Below are 22,275 nucleotides of genomic sequence, written 5' to 3'. Positions count from 1 at the left end.
TCATGAAATACTGAAAAGTGACAAAGCCGCTTAAACTCTTCCAGCTCCACCGCATGACTCTCTTACCCCAAGTCTTACCCCAATTAGCCCCTACATAAAATATAATTATTACCCAATCCATATCATTATACATCTAACCATCATTCAGAAACACTTAGTGTCACCTTATCTCCTCACCTGTATCCCCATTTCTAGCTCCTTAGTGTCACTACTACACCTACAACCTCAGTGTTCGCATCTCCTACCCACCCCAAGCTCACATTCACCGACCTTTAGGGTCTCTATGTATGGTTTCCATCCCAAATGTCATTCTTTTTTTTTTTTTTTTTTTTTTGTCAATCTGTTTTTTATTGAAGGCATATGGGATAGGTTACAGAAGAGAAAACAAGGATAATGTTCTAATAGGTTACAGCTTCGGATAAATACAACAGTATTGTGTCACATTTCCAGATTAGCATTGCCTCTTTTTTTTTTTTTAAAGTAAAGTATGAGTGTGAATTTATGCAAAACCGTAGCAAATAAGGGTTAGTAAAAATGACATATCCTATGTCCAAGTTAACATTAGTCGCTTTAACAATAGTCGCTTTAACAATAGCCGCTTTAACAATAGTCGCTTTAACAATAGTCGCTTTAACAATAGTCGCTTTAACATAAGTCGCTTTAACATAAGTCGCTTTGACTTGTGTCGCTTAAGTATGTGTTGCTTTAACATGTGCCGCTTAAGTATGTTTCGCTTTAACATGTGACGCTTTAACATGTCGCTGTATCATCAGACTTTTCATTAGTACCAGAGCTTAAACAAGTTATACAGTATGTACTAATAATAAAAAAAAGAAAAAAAAAGAAAAAAAAACATTAGCATGATAAGAGCAGGAGAGATAACATATACATAACGGTCAGATGTGAGGACACCGTGTCGGTTCTTGCAGGTAGCAGACCTGGATGGTTGCAGAAAGGGCTGGATTGCGTCCATTGCGAAAAGATAGAGGTGAGTAGGGCTGTGTCGGGTTTCGGGTGCCGTAATTCCTGCCAGGGTATGTAAAGTCCCAGTGGGCTACTCAGCCGATGCCCCTCTGTGTTAGGCCGCCGTAGCTTGGTTGCCAGTGTCCAACGAGTGCTTCACAGTGGTGTATGGGCCTGCTGGATCGGTCGGTCTCTGCTGCTCTTAGGTTCATGCTGGTGCTGGAGTAGCTGGTAGTAGTTGTGAGGCATGCTGGTGGCCTTGAACTTCGGTCGGTGAACTGGCTTTCGTCCGTCGCTGGTTCGTTTTGGCGGTGAGTGTTTGGAAGTCCCGTGCGGGTCCCTGGGGCTGAGGGGAAGCGGTTTTGTTGCTCGTTGTGCCTGTAAGTACAGGGCCTTCCGGTGCAGCGCCGTTTCACCTCTGGGGCCGGGTGTTTGAGGGGGAGGTGTTGCGGGGGTAGCCTCCGGATGAGTCCCTTGTGAGATTTTAGGTGACTCACCCGTGGTCGGGCTTTGAGACGTCGTTGCTTGTTTCGGGCTTCCCGCCTCCTTCTCCCTGCTGCCCAGGTCTCCCTCGTGTGCCGTTTCGGCACTGCTGCTGTCTGCTTGGGGTCTCTTGGGGTTGATGTCGCTGGCGCCTCCTCCGGGGTAACCCCACGGCTCGAGATCTTGGCCCAGAAGCTTTCGAATAGTCGGTTTAGCCTTTCCGACAGTGGAATCGGGCAGGCCTCGGATGTTGAGGCCCACGTGGCTGCCGCCATGTTTGTCGTTGGCCCTGCGGCGTCGGTGAGCGGATGTCGGTACCTCCGTCTAGGGCTACATGCTGTGGGCGCCGGGATATCCCTCACCGGCAGGGGGGGGGGGGGAAAGTGATGTTCCGGGGAGACCTCCCGCTGTTTGGGCTGCAGACGGCTGGGGGATCGGCCGTCTCCCCTGTACCTTCTGGGTAGGCTGTGGGTAGGCCTCAGGTCTCTCTCCCGGTCGAGGACGCCCATTTTGCTCAGGATCTCGATGCATCCATTTCTCCATGTTGGATACTTGTAGCTTGGGTTGGTAAGTAGTCTCTTTGTGGAGAATTGTGGGTTAATTAACGGGTTTCGGATCGTTGTGTCCGGAGCTCGTCCACAGTGCGACCGCTCTGTTCAGCGTTCAGGCTCCGCCCTCCAAATGTCATTCTTTCTCCTCCCAACCTTGACCATGTATTTCTGACCCTATAGTGAAAACCCACCATTTAAGTGGTTTGCCCCCCCCCCCCCTTAACCCTCACAGAATGGGTTAAAACTCACCTTATTTTAGGCCCTCCATGGTCCGCTGGTTCTGGCCCCGTCCCCTTGGTGACATCATCAGAATAGCCAATCCAAATCTTTTTAGCCAATCCAAATCTTTCCCATGGGCGGCAAGGGGGCAGGGCCAAACACCATTTTGGCCAATCAGCACCTCCTCATAGAGATGCATTGAATCAATGACTCTATGAGGAAAATTCAGCGTCCCCATGCAGAGCGTGGGGACGCTGAATGGCAGGGCTGCTTACTGTGCAGCACTGAGCCAGTCAGCACCTCCAGTGGCCATCTGAGGAGTGACCACTTGGAGCTGTCCCTAGGGGCAATGTAAACACTGCCTTTTCTCTGAAAAAGACAGTGGTTGCATAAAAATGCCTGATGGCATTGATTATACTCACCAGAACAACTACATTAAGCTGTAGCTGTAGCTGTTCTGGTGACTACAATGTCCCTTTAACGGTCGCTGTTCTGGTGACTACAATGTCCCTTTAACAGGGAAAGGTTGGAAATCTGCAGTAAGCCTCCAGCCATAACCCAACACAATCAGCCTGCATGCCTTGCAGACAGGGAGAATTATAAGGGAGAGTGATCACAAGTACGTTCCTCCATCCTCCTTACATGTAGAAGGGCACTTTAAAACAATAGGTCAATTAATCAAAATGAAGTTAATAATGTATTAGTGACTTACTTTAAAAACCTGTACTGATGGATTTGAATTGTACTTGTGGATACAAATATACAGATTTAAAGTTATTTTCATTTATCTTTTCTAACTTCCTTAGCCCTTTCTGCTATGTCATTGGTATAGCTGTGAAGACTTTATATACGGAATCTAAAGGCAGCTGTGCAATTAATTCAACAGATGTTCTGTGAGCTTCTGCGTTGCCTCCATATTCTTTGTAAGTACTTGTTGTAAAAAGAGTTTTGCATTATTGCATTAGTGTAGTACATTCACATCGGTATAAACATATCTACGTTTTAGCACCTGATCGGGACTTTCCTTCTGTCCTGAGGGAAGTCCCGATTGGGGACTGAAACGTCAATATGTTTACAGACATGTGAATTTACTTCTACATAAAGAAATAATGATAGCTTTCTACAAGACCGTAAGTGCAGATACTTTTATGGATATTTGTGTTTAAGGCACCGGCAAGTGAAAAGTCTGTTTAGTAAAAAATAAGAAAAACAAAATAAATAATATAATAATATGTGTATATATATATATATATATATATATATATATATATATATTTGTGCTCGGAATTTAATATGTAATAGCTAGTGTAAGAGATAAAAGTTGGTTGTGGTGTGCCGAAAACCAACGTCCGAGTGGGCCTGTAAATAAAAGAGGGCCCACCAAGGAGAATTGTATGTTCTAAGGGTGCTGGTGGGTGGGGAACACTTGAACTTGAACGTCAAAGGTGAGTAGGGGTTGGGTGTTTAAGTAGGGGACTTACTCCTCCCACAAATTCAGGCCTAATGGCCTTTCTACTTGTGCTCGGAATTTAATATGTAATAGCTAGTGTAAGAGATAAAAGTTGGTTGTGGTGTGCCGAAAACCAACGTCCGAGTGGGCCTGTAAATAAAAGAGGGCAAAGAGAAGTTCAAAAAAAACACACTTTATTGCATTTGATTACATAACCAAGTTCCTGAAGGCCTGGCGAAGTTCTCTTTCTGGTCGTGGAATATACGTGTTGTAAATGGAGGACTTCCAGCGGCCCAGTCTCTTTATGATGTGGACCGGGGTGTTAGTGCTAGAAGCTGCTGAAGCGGCTCCTATACGGAAGGAATGCCCGGAGAATGAAGTTGGGTTGTAACCCAATTTACCCAGTAAGTTTCTTACGTGTGTGGTAAATTTAGCTGTGGTGAGTGGGTGTCCTTGTAGTTGTAATAGCGGTGAGTCTGGTAGGTGTGTGCTATAAGCTGACCGTAATGTGTCCAGTGTCTTGACTGGACACCAAGCATTGTCTGTTGGAAAGAGAGGAATGATGGTGGGGTGTAGGGACTGATTTGTTTTGGTAGATGGGATTGTGAGAACGTAATAGTCGTCTACTTTTGTGAGTTGTGAGGTTTTTAGGCTGTGAGTGGTATCCCCTTGACAAACGACAGTAAATTCCCCAGGTCTTAAGAACCCATAAAAAGCCAAATAGATTGCAGATTTGATCACCAGGTTAGTGTTGGGATCAAACGGGGATTCATCAAGGAGGTTGCTTAGTAATCTAAAGATAGGCCCATCTATAGGTAGTCTGGTGGTGATAGATGGAACCGATACTTTAGAGATCCCCTTTAAGATTTTCTTTATGGGGTATGATGATAAAAAGGGGGTGTTGTTAGGGAAATTTGTGAGGCTGTGGTGCTGCACCCCCGTGAGGTATAATTTAATGGTGTTGTGTGAAAGTTTTAAATGTAAATGGCAAAAGGAGGCAAAAGCCACCATGGTTTGGTTTGAGAAATCGCCTTGTAATCCGAATTCAGCAGTAAATTTATTGAAAATGTTAAGTGCCCTAGTGTAGGTGATTGCAGTGCTTGGTGATAGTGCTTGGTGCGTGAGTGTCATGGCGTGGTGCATAAGTGTGTTTAGTCCAAGATTAGTTCGTGAAAATTCGGTGTTCTGGATGGTTGATGGTGGGCTGACGGGAGTGCCTGGAAAAACACCTGAAATTGAGAGCGAGATAAAGCGTCAGCAGCCGTGTTGTGAATACCTGGGATGTGAAGGCAAATTAGGTGGAACTGGACGGTTGCTGCCAACCAGGTCAGCTTGCGAATCAGCCGCATGATAGTAAGAGAGGATGAGCGACCTTTATTGATGATATCGCAAGCTGACGAGCTGTCGGAATAACACTTTACTGCCTTGCCGGACCAGAGGTGACCCCAAGTGTGTGCGGCTGCCACAATAGGGTAAATCTCAAACAGCGCTGAAGTTTCTCTAAACCCCGGCAAGGCATCCGTCTCAGCTGGCCAGTGACCCCTAAACCAGTGATTACCAAATATAGCTGCAAAACCCGTGTTGGCTGCAGCGTCAGTGTAAAAGCAGGGAGAGGAGTCTGAGAGGGGTGGGATAAACATAGAGATACCGTTCCAAAGGGATAAAAACTGCCTCCACATGAGTAGGTCCGCTTTGGCATGCTGGTCCAACGCGATTGGGCAGTCGTCCGGTACCCCGTGAAGCAGGCAAAGGAGCCTGGACACGAAAGATCTGCCCTGCGGAACGATGCGCATCGCGAAATTCAGGGACCCCAATAGGGACTGAAGTTCTTTCCTGGTGCATACATCGCTCCGCAGGAACATGTCTATTTCCCCTCTCAGGCGGACAAGTTTTTCAGTGGGAAGGCTGGCGCGGAAGGTAGCAGAATCTAGCTCTATGCCCAGAAAAGTGAGTTTAGTGGTGGGGCCAATTGTTTTGGCGGGGGACAAAGGTACCCCGAGGGTGGTGAAAAGTGCAGAGGTGCTGAGGATATCGGTGGGTGTGCATGTGCTTGGCTCTATGATGAGGAAGTCATCCAAGTAGTGAATGACTGTGTGACACCTAATAATGTTCAGAAGCAGCCAGCATAGCGTTTCCGCAAAAATATCAAAGAGTTTAGGACTGCTTCTGGAACCGAAAGTGAGGCGTGTGGAAAAATAGTACCTGTTTCGCCATTTAACACCGTGCAAGTGCCAAAGTGATGGGTGCATGGGCAGCAGTTTGAAAGCGTTGGTAATGTCTGTTTTGCTAAGCCAAGCGTTGCTGCCAGTTGTCATGATGGATTGTATGGCGTCGTCTATTTTAACGTATTGTAGTGAAAATTCGTGTGCGGGGATGAGTGCGTTGATGCTAGGAACAAAAGAGGAGTGCGGTGCAGATAAATCAATAATCATACGTTTTTTATTAGAATACTTGTGTACAGCTATCCCGATAGGGTTAGTGCGCCAGGAGGAAAAAGGTGAGGTGGTGAAGGGGCCGATCATGAACCCTTGAGTGATTTCAGTGGAGAGGAGAAGATCCGTGGCCTCTGGGTCTAGACAGGCTGATCGGAGATTAGGGCATTCCAGTATCCCTGGGGGGATGGCTACGAGACCCGTGAAGAAACCCTGAGTGAAGCCTGTTATTAGGTACTCCACCAGATGTTTGCTTGGATGGTCTTTAAGATAAAAGGCCAGGTTGTCGATATTAACATCGGTTAGTCATTTGTTAGGAGACAACCTGGCCGGACACATGGTCTTCGTGTGTGCCCTGAAACAGATGGAACAGATGTGCAACAATCTACAAGCGCTAAAGCTGCAGGAACCTGCGTTGAAGTTGTTGCACACCTGCGCCTTCCCCAAAAAGGAGATGGGCCTCCCTAGTTTGTCCCTCTGGCCGCCTTCCTGTTTAAGGTGGGGAGTGGAAGAGGATTGAGGGGTGGTAGAGGGTGTGGCTGGGTCAGCCATAGAAGGGCACAAATCAGCCAAGTGGGTTGAGGAGTTGCATATAGCGCAGGACGGGGGCCTCAGACCAGCGAAATGGCGACAGAATAGTTCCGTATCCATCTGACACCAGTTAATTCTGACATTAAACTGTTTCAGATGGGTCGCCGCTTTCGCTGATATCGATTTGTGATAATCGTAGAAAGATGAGCCCCCGTACTTAACGCCCAAATCCACCACTTTATGGAGATAGAGGTCCAGTTCCTCTCTCCTGTGGGGATATACCGAGCAGATAACATCTCGGTATATCCCAAAGGCCAACACGAAATTGGGGATAGACAATTTTTTGTTGAGCCTTGGATCTCTGGTTTTTAGGACCACTGAGATGTCGCCAAAATTATAAGCCCTGTTCTCCAGTACGTCTTGGGAGGCAATAAGTAGTGACACCAGACACACGTCCTTCCCATCTAGGATTTCTTTCCTAATGGCGTCTGGGACGGAGTGAGCTGGTGACACAAAAGGCGACGGTACTGGAGCAGGAGCTGGAGGGGGAAGTGTAGGTACGGGTGCTGGTGCCATAGGTACAGCCAGGATTGGGGCTATAGGAACAGGGAGGTTACCTGGGGAGGCTATGGCACTTTCCACCTTGCTTAACCTGCTGTTTAGGGTCTGCAGGTTGGCCAGGATTGCCGCGAGGGTGTCCTGGGTAGCGATGCCAGCGCCAGAAACTTGGCTTTGAGAGCTTGTGCCTGGCCTAGGCTCTGGGGCTAGGTTGGTTAATAGTCTGTATAATTCCGCCTTTCGGGCTGTAGCCGGAAAGGGGATGCCCCTGAGCCTAAGTTCGGCAACGATCTTAGGTATTGTCCATGCTCTCAAAGACGTAGGGGTAGAAAGGGCGAGAGAAGCTCCTGGGGACTCTGGTCTGATAGGTGTTGAAGTAATATCCTCATCAGGTACCTCATCCATGGGAGCTGTATCTTGTGACATTCTAGAAATAAATTAAATGAGCTGGTTTAAGTAGGGGCGTCTGAGGACTATTTCAAGGGGTGGGGGGGGAAGAAAGCTTATGTGAACTGGACTGTAGGATTATTGCCGAAGCGAAAAACTTAACTTAGACTAGTGACGGTTGAGGCCCTGCTAATGCCAAGTGGCGGTGAGAGGCTCTATCTATGATTTGGGCGAAGTGGATTATGTTGCCACGGATGTGGTGGCGGGATGTTGGCCTCTCGGTGACGTTTAAAAGGTTTCAAAACGTGTGGCCGTGACGAGTGAGGCCCTGACTACGGCCCTGTAGAAGGGCGAATGAGGCGATTAACTATGATTTGGGCGTGGGCCGTACCTCCGTGTTGAGGTTTGGGAGATGATTTGTAAATGCCTCGGTGATCTAGGTCTGGCGTTCAGACCCTGTGAGCCAGTTCACGTAAAAACTATGGGATAATTGGCGTTTTATGTGCTGGTAGGATACTAACCTTGACAGAGATTATACCCGTGGACTTGTTTCTTCAAGTGTATGAGAGAGGTCCAGTGGTTCGTGATGTCGTAGCAGAGCCTAAGGGGTTTGAGACAGATGTAGATCTGCGTGAGCGTGGCAAAAGGGTGCCAAATGAGTTAATAGGGGGGGCATGAACCGTGAAGGCTGTCTGAGGCCTTTTCATGGGAAACTGAAGTAATATATTGAAGATTTAAAGAAGACTATACCTGGATATGGTACAATTATTGAGGATTCCTCCGAATTTAGACGGGGCAAGTTGTAGATGCTATCGTAGTAGAACCTAAGGGTTTGAGACAGATGTAAATCTGAGTGGGCGTAATGCGTGAGCGCAGAGTGAGTTGACAAGTGTAACTTGTTGGCTGCCTGAGTTACCTCAAACAGAGAATAAAAGTTTAAAAAAAATAAATAAATACTATACCTGGTTTAAAGGACAAGAAGCAGGGTTTGAAATATAGTATGACCGAACGGTTGGTAGTAGCGTAGAAAGGAAACTGGATTAGGGATAAGAACCCCAGTTTTTATAATTGCAATTAATTGCCGTACTATGTGGCAAAGTGCGATCTGTGGAGATCAAAGAGATTTATTTTTAACAGGGCAGAGATTTATTTAGCACGTTTTTAAGGCATAGTAAAAAAAAATAAAAAATAAAAGACTATGTAAATAGTAATTACTAGCAGGGAAGCTGTATGTTTATACAGAACATTAAGTACCACAAAAAACCACTAGGTGGCGATGTCAGACCAAAAAAAAAAAAACTAGGTATGTGAACAACTACACAGAATATATCGAAAAAAGAATGAATGTTGTAATACATGCAGAATATGGAAACTGGTAAGACTTCATTTCCCCACATAGTGAAAACATGGCTTCATAGTAACAGTATGAGTTTTAATTTTTTAATGTATGTATCCCCCTGGCATAAAGTAACGTTTCCCTGGTTTTAAGACCGTGAGGGGGTGAGTGGGGGGGGGGGGGGGGGGGGTGTAGAGCCCCCCAGACGAGTGTTTAGAAAGAGACCGTAGTATGAGGGGAGCGTGGGTGGTCCCCGGTAAGATTTTTTAATGTAATTAGTCTTCCGGTCCCCTGCTGAACCACCGAGCGATGTGGAGGGGACCGGAATGAGAGGACTCACGATTAGGCAGGAAACAGACCGGGGAAATCTGCCGGACCGCCGGTAGTACTGAGCGGACCGCCGGTAGCACTTGAGCGGGAGCAGGATTCAGCCGTGCAGCTGGTACAGGGGACGTCCGGACCGGAAGTGACGCGCACGTGAAGACTCGCGAACCGGAAGTAGTACAAGGAACACTTGAACTTGAACGTCAAAGGTGAGTAGGGGTTGGGTGTTTAAGTAGGGGACTTACTCCTCCCACAAATTCAGGCCTAATGGCCTTTCTACATATATATATATATATTTATTTATTTTTCTTATGTTTTCCTGCAATTGGTAGTGTGATATGATATATATAATTTATTAATTAACATTTCTGGTCCCTACTTTTAATGGAATGAAATACAAACTACCAACTGCAGGAATCATAGGTATCATGAAACTACATACGGAGTGAAAGGGACACTATAGTCACCAAAACAACTTTAGCTTAATTAACCCCTTAATGACACAACTTCTGGAATAAAAGGGAATCATGACGGAATATATCCGTCGTCTGTCCTTAAGGGGTTAAGCAGTTTTGGTGTGTAGATCATGTCCCTGCAGTCTCACTGCTCAATTATCTGCCATTTAGGAGTGAAATCACTTTGTTTTTGCATCCTTAGTCACATCTCCCTGCATGTGACTTGCACAGCCCTCCTAAACACTTCCTGAAAAGTAACCTAGGTGTTTTAGGTTACTTTATTGCATAGTTGTTTAATCTAGAATTTCATGCATCATGCTATGTTCATAGCCTTCTAGACCTTGCAATAGCCTCCTGTGTGTGATTAAAGTTAAATTTACAGAGCAGTGCATAAAAACTTCTAAAGCAAGTTAACGCCTGAATAAAAATTAACCCCTTAAGGACCAAACTTCTGGAATAAAAGGGAATCATGACGTGTCACACATGTCATGTGTCCTTAACCCCTTAAGACCGCAGCCAAATGTACAAGTTGTGATCCAAAAAACCCGTAAACAAAACCTGGCATTTGCGCTATATGTCTGTCCAACCGTAATTCACCTCTTTCATATTAAATGCACCCACACTTATTATATATCATTTTATTCAGGGGAAACAGGGCTTTCATTTAACATCAAATATTTAGGTATGGAACATAACTTAATATGAATAAAATATAAAAAAATGAGAGAAAATAAGATTTTTTTAAATTTTCTTAGTTCTATGTGACATTCTAACTGTGAATGTCATAATACTGTTTGCTTTTACTGCAATAAAATACACATATTTGTATTCAGCGATGTCTCACGTGTAAAACAGTACCCCCTATGTACAGGTTTTATGGTGTTTTGGGAAGTTACAGGGTCAAATAAAGCATGTTACACTTTTCAGTTTTTTCACATTTAAATTTGCCAGTTTGGTTACGTTGCCTTTGAGACTGTATGGTAGCCCAGGAATGAGAATTACCCCCATGATTGCATACCATTTGCAAAAGTAGACAACCCAAGGTATTGCAAATGGGGTATGTCCAGTCTTTTTTAGTAGCCACTTGGTCACAAACACTAGCCAAAGTTAACGTTAATATTTGTTTGTGTGTGAAAAATGCAAAAAACTAATTTGAAAGCCAATTTTGGCCAGTGTTTGTGACTAAGTGGCTACTAAAAAAGACTGAACATACCCCATTTGCAATACCTTGGGTTGTCTACTTTTGCAAATGGTATGCCATTATGGAGGTAATTCTTATTTCTGGGCTACTATACGGTCTCAAAGCCAACGTAACCAATCTGGCTAATTTAATTGTGAAAAAAATGAAACGCAAGCCTTATGTTTGACTCTGTAACTTTTAAAAACACCGTAAAACCTGTACATGAGGGGTACTGTTATACTCAGGAGACTTTGCTGAACACAAATATTTGTGTTTCAAAACAGTAAAAAGTATTACAGCAAAAATATTGTCAGTGTAAGTGCCGTTTGTGTGCGAAAAATGCAATAAATTTCACTTTCCCTGACGATATCATTGTTGTAATACATTTTACGGTTTTGAAACACAAATATTTGTGTTCAGCGAAGTCTCCCGAGTAAAACAGTACCCCCCATGTACAGGTTTTATGGTGTCTTGGAAAGTTATAGGGTTAAATATAGTGCTAGCAAATTAAATTCCCTATACTTTCGGCCTGGGTTGTTAGGCAGGTCCCGCTAATTGTAATTAATTAGGATACCTAATTATGTAAAATTATTACATAAATATATATGTAAAATTATTATATATACACGTGTGTGGATATATATATGTATATATATATGTATATAATTTTTTTACAATTATTTTTATTTATATATAGGTATACATATAGTGATGTATACGTATATACTTAGGTATATACATATATATATTATTTCGTTCTACGAGTATTTTGATATCAATATATATATATTAATATCAAAATACAGTTAGAACGAAATTACACACATATATATTTTTAATTATTTTTTTTTAATTGTTTTATTTATTTATTTTAACGTATTTATATTTTTTTTATTATAAAATATATATATATATATATATATATATATAATTATAATTATGTATATATTTAATCAATATCCTTCTACATGTATTTTGATATTAATATATATATATATAATTATATATATAAATATTAAAATACACTTAGTGTATGTGTAAATGTGTGTGTCTATATATATATATATATATATATATATATACACTTAGATCATATATATAATATATATATAAATGATCTAAGTATATTTTATTTTTAACTTTAATTTTTATTTTATTTTTACTTTAAGGGGTTAATAGGGGAGGAGAGGGGCAGAGACAGTGTCAGCCAGTGATTTTACATCACTGGCTGACACACAGGATCAGTGATCACAGTGACAGGCTGTCACTGTGATCACCTCCTGCAGATCACGGTAATTGGCCACAGGGGGAGTGCCTGGGTGGCCAGGCATGCCCCCCACCGTGATCTGCAGGGGGATCCTGCCTGCAGTTACTATGGGTCAGCCAATAGGCTGACACATAGTAACTCTGATCGCAGTGATAGGCTGTCACTGCGATCAGATCGCAGGGAGAGGCTGTCTCTGCATTATGATCGCAGAGACAGCCTCTCCCTGCGATCATAGTCTGCAGATCGCGGTCACTGACCGCAGGGGGACTGCCTGGGGGGCCAGGCATGTCCCCCGACCGCGATCTGCAGATTTAAAATGCGGCCGGCTCCATGTGTCAGCCGATTTTAAAATCGGCTGACACATGGTAAATCGGAAGCTGCAGACCGCGGTTCCCAGGCACAGGGGGGGCTGCCTGGGGGGCCAGGCATGCCCCCCGACCGCGATCTGCAGCGGCCATGTTCCGCCGGCCACGTGGGGCTGAAGACCGCCCAGGACGTACTATGCCGTCCTGCGGCGTTTAGAGCCGCCCAAATAAGGACGGCATAGTACGTCCTGCGGTCTTAAGGGGTTAAACCATTTGTCATCCTGCAGTCTGTGTGAGAATTTAGCAGTGAACTGCAGGGGCATGATCTATACACCAAAACTGGTTCAATAACCTAAAGTATCCCTTTAATCATCGACACCTGAATACCAACTCCTATCTCAACCTGCTAGTTTCTTAACATGGGGGTTAATTCCTGTTCCATGTGTTCTGGTCACCTAGAAGCTGACAGGTTAATAGTGGTTGCAGAGCTCTTTTGGAAGGCAAGATGCAGGCAGGCTGAAGGTGCAGGAGTGCCGGGTTAACTGATAGGCTTCCTTACTTAAAGGACCACTATAGTGCCAGGAAAACAAACTAGTTTTCCTGGCACTAAAGTATTAATAGGTCACCCCCCTCCTTTAGGGCTTAAGGGGTTAAAATACCTTAAATGAGACAGCCACTAGAGGCTGGATTAACCCTAATGTAAACATAGCAGTTTCTCTGAAGTGGACCTCCAATTTTGTTATATGTTACATTATTGATTGTTTTGGGTCCCCCCTCCCCCCCCCCCCCATAGTGCCCAGCAGTGTATATACTTTTTATATATATTTTTATACAATAAATATTTTGTGCTTAATTTTGGAGTCTCATCTACTTGAAACACCTGGATTGTTAGCCAGTACTTGGCACCCCTGAGCCTGATTTACAGAGCCTGGTACGGCTCTGGAGCATGTGAGTGAGAGTCATATGTTCATTTACTTTCCATCAGTCATTATACAGTTTGCACTATGTTGTTTTTTTATTTCTTTCTTGTTTTAGTCTATATCCCAATCAAGCTCTACGCTGTCTGTATTACAGTCAAGTTTTATATTGGTAATATTACTCATTTTTTGCTGTGATCACATTGGGGAGGTGTATACACTGGTACATGTTTCTTTAATTATATATACATACTGACATACACACAGACATACATACATACTGACATATATACATACTGACATACATACATACTGACATACACATACTTGCAGACACATACATATATACACACACAACCTCATTTATCAGCCACCCTTCTCTTACCTTTAAGTTGCATGAGGGTGGCTCCTCCACTCTCCCTTTGCCCCTGCCCGGAGTAAGCTGGGAGGAAGTGACCGGCCGTCACTTCCTCCCAGCAGCCCTTGCGGTGCAGCCCCAATTTTTTTAAAGGGGTCCAGTCACGCAATTACCCGGCCGCAGCGCTGACAGGGCCCCTGAAGATATAGGGCCCATCGGGTGGCCCTAAATGCTTGGGCCACCTGATGGGCCTCGGTGCAGATGCACCTGCGGCACTTTCGCTGCTCCACGTGGGGCCCGGGCGGCCGGGCCCCCCAGGGCTGCCGGGCCTGTGTCAACCGTCATGGTTGTCACCCACTGAATGCGGCCCTGCGAGCACACACACCCACACTGCATCCACTACACACACTGCATCCTGTACACAAACACACACTCCACATACACTAAACACACACACACACACACACACACTGTTTATGATCTCTTATTATATGGTGCAATAAAAAGAGATGTAGGCAGGGTCAATAAGAGTAATTATATGGAAAAATAAAATGAGTTATTGGCAAGGGAACATGGGTCAGTAGGATCAACAGTTATCGTGTGCAGTGGGTGAATCTATAATTAGGGAAGTGGTGGCATATAAGGAGGAACTATAGGCATGGCTTATATGGAATATTGGGAAATGTTATAAGAGGTTCTATGGATAATTAGTTTTCTGGAATGATTATATTAAAGGGACACTATGGTCACCAGAACAACTATGTTTAATGTAGTTGTTCTAGTGAGTATAATCATTGCCTTCAGGCATTTTAATGCAAACACTGCTTTTTCAGAAAAAAGGCAGTGTTTACATTGCCCCCTAGAGACACCTCCAAGTGGCCACTCTTCAGATGGCCACTGGAAGTGCTTCCTGGGGCAGTGCTGCACAGTAGGCAGCACTGCCGTTCAGCGTCTTCATTGCGATTTCAGCCAATGCAATGCTTTCCCATAGCATTGGATTGGCTAAAAATGGGCAATTCCGATGATGTCACCAAGGAGACGGATTGGGGGTGGGGACAGCGAGCCAGGCAAGCCACCTAAATGGTGGATTAAACATTACAGGGTCAGGAATACATGTTTGCATTAAGGTAGGTTACATGTAAGATGAGTTGTTACAGGGAATAAGGTGTATGGGGGGATTGTACTGTAGGCAGCGATGTATCTTACACAAAACAAACAAGGCATTTGCCATGGGCGGCACTTTTCAGGGGGCGGCAAAAAAAGACACACCTAAACGCCCAGGCGGATGCCTTGTTTGCCTTGTGTCCTGGGGGGCTCAAGAGCTGGCCGTCTGGACACTTTTGAGTCCCCCCCCCCCAATATGACGTCACTACGGCTCCCGGCATCACTAAGCGGCGCGCAAGGGAGCTGAGCAGGACAATTAGAGATCCCTTGCCGCTTACTCTGCCTGTCCGCCCCCTACATGCCCGCGCAGGGGGAAGTGTGTGTGTGTCTGTGAGTGTTGGGGAAAGTGTGTGTCTGTGAGTGTTGGGGGGAAATGTGTCTGTGTGTGTGCGTCTGTGTGTTTCAAATCAGTGAGTGTTTGTGTATGTCATTTGTCAGTATATATGTGAGTGTGCGTCTGTCAGTGTATATGTGAGTGTGTGCGTCTGTCAGTGAGTGTGTCAAATCAGTGAGTTTTTGTGTATGTCATTGTTTGTCAGTGTATATGTGAGTGTGTGCGTCTGTCAGAGTGTGTTAAATCAGTGGATATGAGAGTGTGTGTCTGTCAATGAGTGTGCGCCTGTCAGTGAGTGTGTGCGCGTCTGTCAGAGTGTGTCAAATCAGTATGTATGTCATTGTTTGTCAGTGTGTGTGTCTGTCTGTCTGTCAGTGAAAGTGTGTGTTGATTAAACAGTATGTGTGCCAATGACTATAGTTAAGTGAGTGTAGGTCTGTGACTGCATCAGTAAGAAAGTGTCTGTCAGTCAAAGTGGGTCCTTGACAAGAAGGGGTAGGGGAAATTTAAATATGGAGGGGAGGTGCCTAGGGCAACACAAATCCAAAATACACCACTGACTGTAGGGTAATATCAAATAATGAGAGAAGTTAGAGAGAGTATGGTATTCAACAGAAAGTAAGCTATAATTAAGTGAGTATTATCTTTCCTTCATATGTATAAGTGTAGCGGATATTTGGAAAACAAATGATTATTTCATATCAAAATAAGTTTCAGTATGTTTATTTCTGGTTAATTTTATTTGAAACACTGAGACTTTTTCTTCTGTATTATTCGGTGTCATTCAATTCCTCAAAGGAGTCCATTCCCACCTCTTCATAGTCTTTTTCCAGTGCTGCCAAGTCCTCTCGAGCCTCAGAAAACTCCCCTTCCTCCATGCCTTCCCCAACATACCAGTGAACAAAGGCACGCTTGGCATACATCAAATCAAATTTATGATCAAGTCTGGCCCACGCCTCAGCGATGGCAGTTGTATTACTGAGCATGCAGACTGCACGCTGTACTTTGGCCAGATTCCCTCCTGGAACTACTGTGGGAGGCTGGTAGTTAATGCCAACCTAAGACACAAAAATACAAGAGAATATTTTTCTTCAATAAATTCTTTCTGGAGATATGGAAGAGACTAGAACATTCTACAAAGCATGAGAATTACCCAACTAAGAAAATGTATAATAAGCGAACAAAGAACATAATATTGATATATATCAAAGGAACTTCAGTTGTTATCCATTTAAGTTCATCTCCTGATTTGTGCCTTCTCCCCTGTACCTGTTAGCCTCTTCTATTTTCTGTTTGTCCTCTCCCCCACATATACTTGTACATAAGCCTGTTTCAATTTGTCACTCTCCTTTGTATCAGTCTGGCCACCCCATCCCTGTGTCGGTCCAACTTTGGTTTTCTACCCTACAGCCTGCTCCTACATGCAGTCCAGAGTGTTTCTCTATGTCTTTCCCATTGCATGTTACTGTCTTTCATTTAACCAGCCTTTATTTCCCTTCTACTAGAATCTCTGTATCCCCTTGTATTTTTCTAACTTCCCCACCCTAGTGCCTGTATATTCTATTCCTTTGTCTCCTCTACTCTAAGTATGCATCTGCCCTTCTTGACCTGAATTAGTCTGGCCAACTACCTAGGCGTCTACATTCCCAGTATGACATGAAGTCCTTTCTGTTTCTATCTTCTCTTATCACAGTGTTCGTCAACATTCCCTTTCTCTGAAGTATGGCTGGTACCTCCCTCCACCCCACACTGTCAAAACTAATACACTTGCCTAGTGTCTGTATAGCTTTCTTAGCAATGTCTGTATGATTTCCTCCCAGTGTCTCTCTGCCCTTCCCACTATCACCTTGATATAATATTTTGGATACGCTTTTCAAATGATTATATTTTTGGATAAGTGTAGTATTACTATTTGATACTTTGAAAGATATTTTAATATTTTGAAATATTGATATTTTTATATGTTGAAAATGATTTTAAAAAAGTTTAGCCAAAAATCTTAAATCATTAGAAAATCTTATTCAAAAATATTAAATCGAGGCCTATAATAATCTGTATCCTTCCTATTGCTTGCCTTTCTGTCCCCTGAATCAGTCGGTCTGTAAGCTCTTTGCAATTTCATGACTGAACAGTTATATTGGTCATTTCTCCTTCTGCCATCATCCCTTTCTGATATATATCCCTCTGTCTGGCCAATATTATGAGCATATTTTATACATGCAGAAATTATATCTGAATTATACATATTTAGTGTCTACACAAACACATATATAAGGATACTCATGATTTGTAAGCTAAAATAAATATAATCAAGTTCGCCATTAAATATTACTGCATTTCATGTACAGAGGACATTGTATGTGTCACTACGCACCTTAAACCCTGTAGGGCACCAGTCCACAAACTGTATACTTCTCTTTGTCTTTACATTCGCTATAGCAACGTTGACATCCTTGGGAACAACATCACCCCGATATAACATGCAGCAGGCCATGTACTTCCCATGTCTTGGATCACACTTCACCATTTGGTTAGTTGGCTCGAAGCAGGAGCTGGTAATCTCTGACACAGACAGTTGCTCATGGTATGCCTTTTCTGCTGAGATTATGGGTGCATAGGTTACTAGCGGGAAGTGGATGCGTGGATAAGGGACTAGGTTGGTTTGGAACTCAGTCAGGTCCACATTGAGGGCGCCATCGAAACGTAGTGAAGCTGTGATGGACGAAACAATCTGAGCTATGAGTCTATTCAGATCTATGTAGGTTGGACGTTCTATGTCTAGGTTTCTCTGGCAGATGTCAAAAATAGCTTCATTATCAACCATAAAGGCACAGTCAGAGTGCTCCAGTGTGGTGTGTGTGGTTAGAATGGAGTTGTAAGGCTCCACCACTGCTGTGGAGATCTGTGGTGCTGGGTAGATGGCAAATTCTAGTTTGGACTTCTTGCCATAATCCATGGAGAGTCGTTCCATCAGAAGAGATGTGAACCCCGAGCCTGTGCCCCCTCCAAAACTGTGGAAAATGAGAAATCCTTGGAGTCCTGAGCAGGCATCACTCTGGAGATAAAGATGTAATAAGGTAAATTTAAGCAAGTTATCTACTTACTAATATTTGTAAAAGTATCTACTTGTCATTATCTGTAACTTCAACACAATATAACCAATGGGAGGTAAGCAACGCAGAGTTTCCATCTGACACTGGCTACATACAGATAGACAAGTAGTTTTAAAGGGCACACTCTAGGGCACACTAAGAAAACAGCAAGGCAGTGTAGGGCTCACCTGAGAGGTTTTGCCTTGATGTGGCAGGTGAGCTTACACTTTAATGGCCATTGGAGGACACTAAAAAAACTCCAGTTATTTAAATGTGCATAAGGATTTGGGATAGTGTGCAAGTAACTATTTTCTTTGTTTTTTATTGTATGTATTGGGGCTGATTTGTACTATTGTCATTGCTGTAGGAGTAATGAGAGTTTGAGCTTAGTTTAGTATGTTAATATATTTTTTTTACTTAACTTCTTAATAAATACCCATATCAGGATGCTTCTAATAGTGTCTTTACAGTGTAACATTAAAGATTAACCATTTCCTACCAATTTTCTGATTCGGTCCAATACTAAGTCAATGCTTTCTTTGCCAATGGTGTAGTGACCACGCGCATAGTTATTTGCTGCATCCTCTTTGCCTGTAATCAGTTGATCTGGATGAAACAGCTGGCGGTAATGTCCACAGCGCACTTCATCTGGGAATTAAAAGTCAATACAAAATATATTCTCAATCTCAATTAATAGAAAAGAAAACACAAACTAAACTGTTAATTACTCACCAGTGGTGAGAGAGTGCTCCTAGGAGATCATCACTACAGATGATCTTCTGGCCAAACCAATGCTTCTCAAAGAGAACTTCTCTATGAGCAAGTGCTTACAGTAAGTGAGGAAAAGCACCTATCTGACTGTCTGATTGATAGCCAGAATGGGCAACCTAGTAGCTTAATTTTAAAAAAAAAGTGCAGCTATCTTTTGAAGTGCTTTGGAGGTTTGCATTATTCCTTTAAATCAAACAAAAATTTAATTAAAAAGCAATAACAAAACTTTCAAAGTTTGTAAAGCTTTTGCATTTTTACAGACACAACAGACAGTTCTTCCCATACTAGGAAAAGGCTCCACCAATGAGGAGCTTTTACTTCTAGTTCAATGGGTGTTTTGGACAGGGTTATGGGAAGCCACCTAATGCTCCACTTATCACGTAGGATCATTGCTATCAGCCTAGTTACAGTCCCTGTTTTACAGGTTTGGCAAGTGATGATATTAGCAATTTTAAACTGTCACAAAACAATACTATGCAATACAGAGGCTACGGATATTTACATTTTTTTTTATCTTGACCTATTTGTTAGTATAGTTAATAGGGTTTAGGTGCAATAGAAAAGTGTTGGGCACAGGGCTCCGAGTACTGCTGTACTGCTTCTCTATTTCACCCAGCCCCTAGTTAATGCACTAGCCAGGAGAAGAAGAAACATGCCAATTCACTCATGCTTAGATCAGCAGAGAGAAAAAACTTACCTATCACAGAGCTTTCCAGATCCACAAACACTGCCCGGGGCACATGCTTGCCATTGTCCGTCTCACTGAAGAAAGTTGTAAATGAGTCATCAGATGAGCCAAGAGCATTTTTGTCCACAAATGATCCATCTGGTTTGATTTTGTGTTCCAGACAAAAGAGCTCCCAGCATGCATTGCCAATCTGAACTCCCGCTTGGCCCACGTGTATTGATATACATTCCCTCTATATAAAAAAAAAAAGGGGGGGGGGGGTTAATGTATATAAAGCACAAAAAAAATGTTTTGGTATTGTACTTGTTAGTGTATGGAAAAAAAACAACCCTGTATACAAATAGCTTTAACAATAAATATAACTAAAATGTAAACTTATACTAAGAAATAAAGCATGGAAACATACACATTAGGTGATATATACTAATTATATGTTCTTACCCCATTCTTAAACCAATTCACAAGTTAATGTATGTGGCCAGGCTTATCTTCAACACTTACAGGACATCATACAAACTGCTCCACTGTATCTAACAGTATTATTTATATACTGTCAACATGATGGCACATTATAATCAGCGGACTGTTACATGTAAACACAGTTGTAAGATCTGCTAGTGGATTTAAAGAATTTGTAGACATTTCGGGTTGGTGAAAGCACTATGCAAACCGTTTTTCTGAGCACTGTAACATAAGGGGCTGCTGGCCCTGTAAAATGGTTGGGCCTTGCTTGGCTGCTCCTTTTAGTCCTATGCAAAAACAGCTCTCTGTGGTAAGGCACCCCAAACACATCATATGGCAGACGACACAAATAGCATATCTGAATCCAATGAAATTCTATGTTATATTCAACACATTCCACACATAACATACAGATTTAGTTTTGATCCCCCACATTGTAGGTGTAGAACAGTCTGCTTTCTCCGAAATTAAGGCCCAGCACAGAATGTCCCTCCAGCAGTTGCAGGAAGAAATGAACAGCATAACTTGGATTTGGTTACAGGATAGGGAGCTATAAACAGCTACCAATTAAATGGCAGGCAAGCTGACACACATATACTGTATACACAGGAGCACTGAGACACAAAAAGTAACTATCTATCTATCTATCTATTTTGGCTATTGTGATCCTAAATTTGAAATTCACTTTGAATTCTCACTTAAGTGAATAACTCTGTCAGTGTGTTTGAATGTAATCTCGTATGTGGCATTTTTAAAGGAAAAAAATCCATACTGGAAAATGGAAAGAAAGAAAAAAAAATTAAGATTGCATATGGTGGTATAGACCACTGGAGGTTATGCACTAAACCAGGAATTCTGGAGAACTGGAAAAGGAATTAAAAAATGTGAGGCTGTATTATAACTGTGAAACGATGCATGTTGATGCATAACACAGAGACTGTTATACTGAATGTGGTTTATCTGTCAAGACAAATGTGTGTTACAGCACCATGTTTAAAGGAAGTGCTGCTAAATTATGTCATCTGATTACATACTTAAAGGAATACCCCAAGCACCATAACCACTACAGTGCGCAGGCGACACCCCAATGTAAACAGTCAGTCCATTTTAGAATGGCTTGACTCATTACTTAAGGTCTGCTGGTGCAGCTCATGTCTCTCAGAAAGCTGGAAATTACCTGACTGAGCTAAGCTTGAAGGTGCAGGGAGTGATCAGCTGACACTCTCAGCCAATGAGCTATCCCTGCACTGCCGGACTTCCTTTGCAGGAGAGGAGACCCAGCAGATACAGGGGATACATTCAAACCGTCAGCAAATACATTGGCGTTAGGGCATCCTGGCAAGCTGTAGTGAGTGTTGTATTGTTATTGTATTTGTTCTGGCGAGTAAAATCATTCCCTTTTTCAGAGAAAATACAGTGGTTACATTACAGCCTAGTAATAACTCCACTGGCCACTCCTCAGATGGCTGCTAAAGCTGCTTCCTTGGGCAGTGCTGCAGAGTAAGCAGCACTGACATTCAATGTCTCCACCCTCTGCATGCAGACACTGAACTTTCCTCATAGAGATTCATTGATTCAATTCATCTCTACGAGAAGATGCTGATTGGCCAGGGCTGTGTTTGGCTTGTTTGGCTCTGCCCCTAAACTGCCCATGATCTGCCTCATTGACAGTCTCGGCCAATCCTATGGGGAAGCATTGTGATTGACTCAGACCACCTTCTTGATGATGTCGGCAGACAGAGGCAGTTCAGGGCAGAGCCAGCAGCTTCAGACTTGAATACAAGTAAGATGTTACTATATTGAGGGACGCAAGGGCTTGCCAGGGAGCTAAAAAATGGTTTTAACACTATAGGGTCAGGAATACATGTTTGTGTTCCTGACCCTATAGTGTTCCTTAAAGTATTAACAAAGTCATCAATGAGTTTACAGAAAGATTGGTTAGAATAGTTGAAAAGTTTTTTTCAATAAGGAATCAAAAGGTAATATCTGCTCTATAAAGTGCCTGATTTGCCGATTTTATATTTTAAATATGCATACGCACTTGAATG

General features: G+C 43.0%; 1 protein-coding gene across 1 annotated transcript; it reads right to left on the bottom strand.

Moving 5' to 3' along the window:
* Nucleotides 1-15,921: 15,921 nt before the first annotated feature.
* TUBA8 (tubulin alpha 8) lies at nucleotides 15,922-20,733 on the bottom strand. Its single transcript, XM_063447633.1, has 5 exons — nucleotides 20,639-20,733; nucleotides 19,775-19,997; nucleotides 18,806-18,954; nucleotides 17,589-18,269; nucleotides 15,922-16,272 (listed from the first exon to the last, which is right to left on the bottom strand). The coding sequence occupies exons 1-5, from the start codon at nucleotides 20,660-20,662 to the stop codon at nucleotides 15,985-15,987; spliced, it is 1,365 nt and encodes a 454-aa protein (XP_063303703.1). The 5' UTR covers nucleotides 20,663-20,733; the 3' UTR covers nucleotides 15,922-15,984.
* Nucleotides 20,734-22,275: the final 1,542 nt, after the last annotated feature.

This window comes from Pelobates fuscus, chromosome 3, assembly GCF_036172605.1.
Source record: "Pelobates fuscus isolate aPelFus1 chromosome 3, aPelFus1.pri, whole genome shotgun sequence".
Classification (NCBI taxonomy): Eukaryota; Metazoa; Chordata; class Amphibia; order Anura; family Pelobatidae; genus Pelobates; species Pelobates fuscus.
This window is presented reverse-complemented; position numbering and strand designations above follow the sequence as displayed.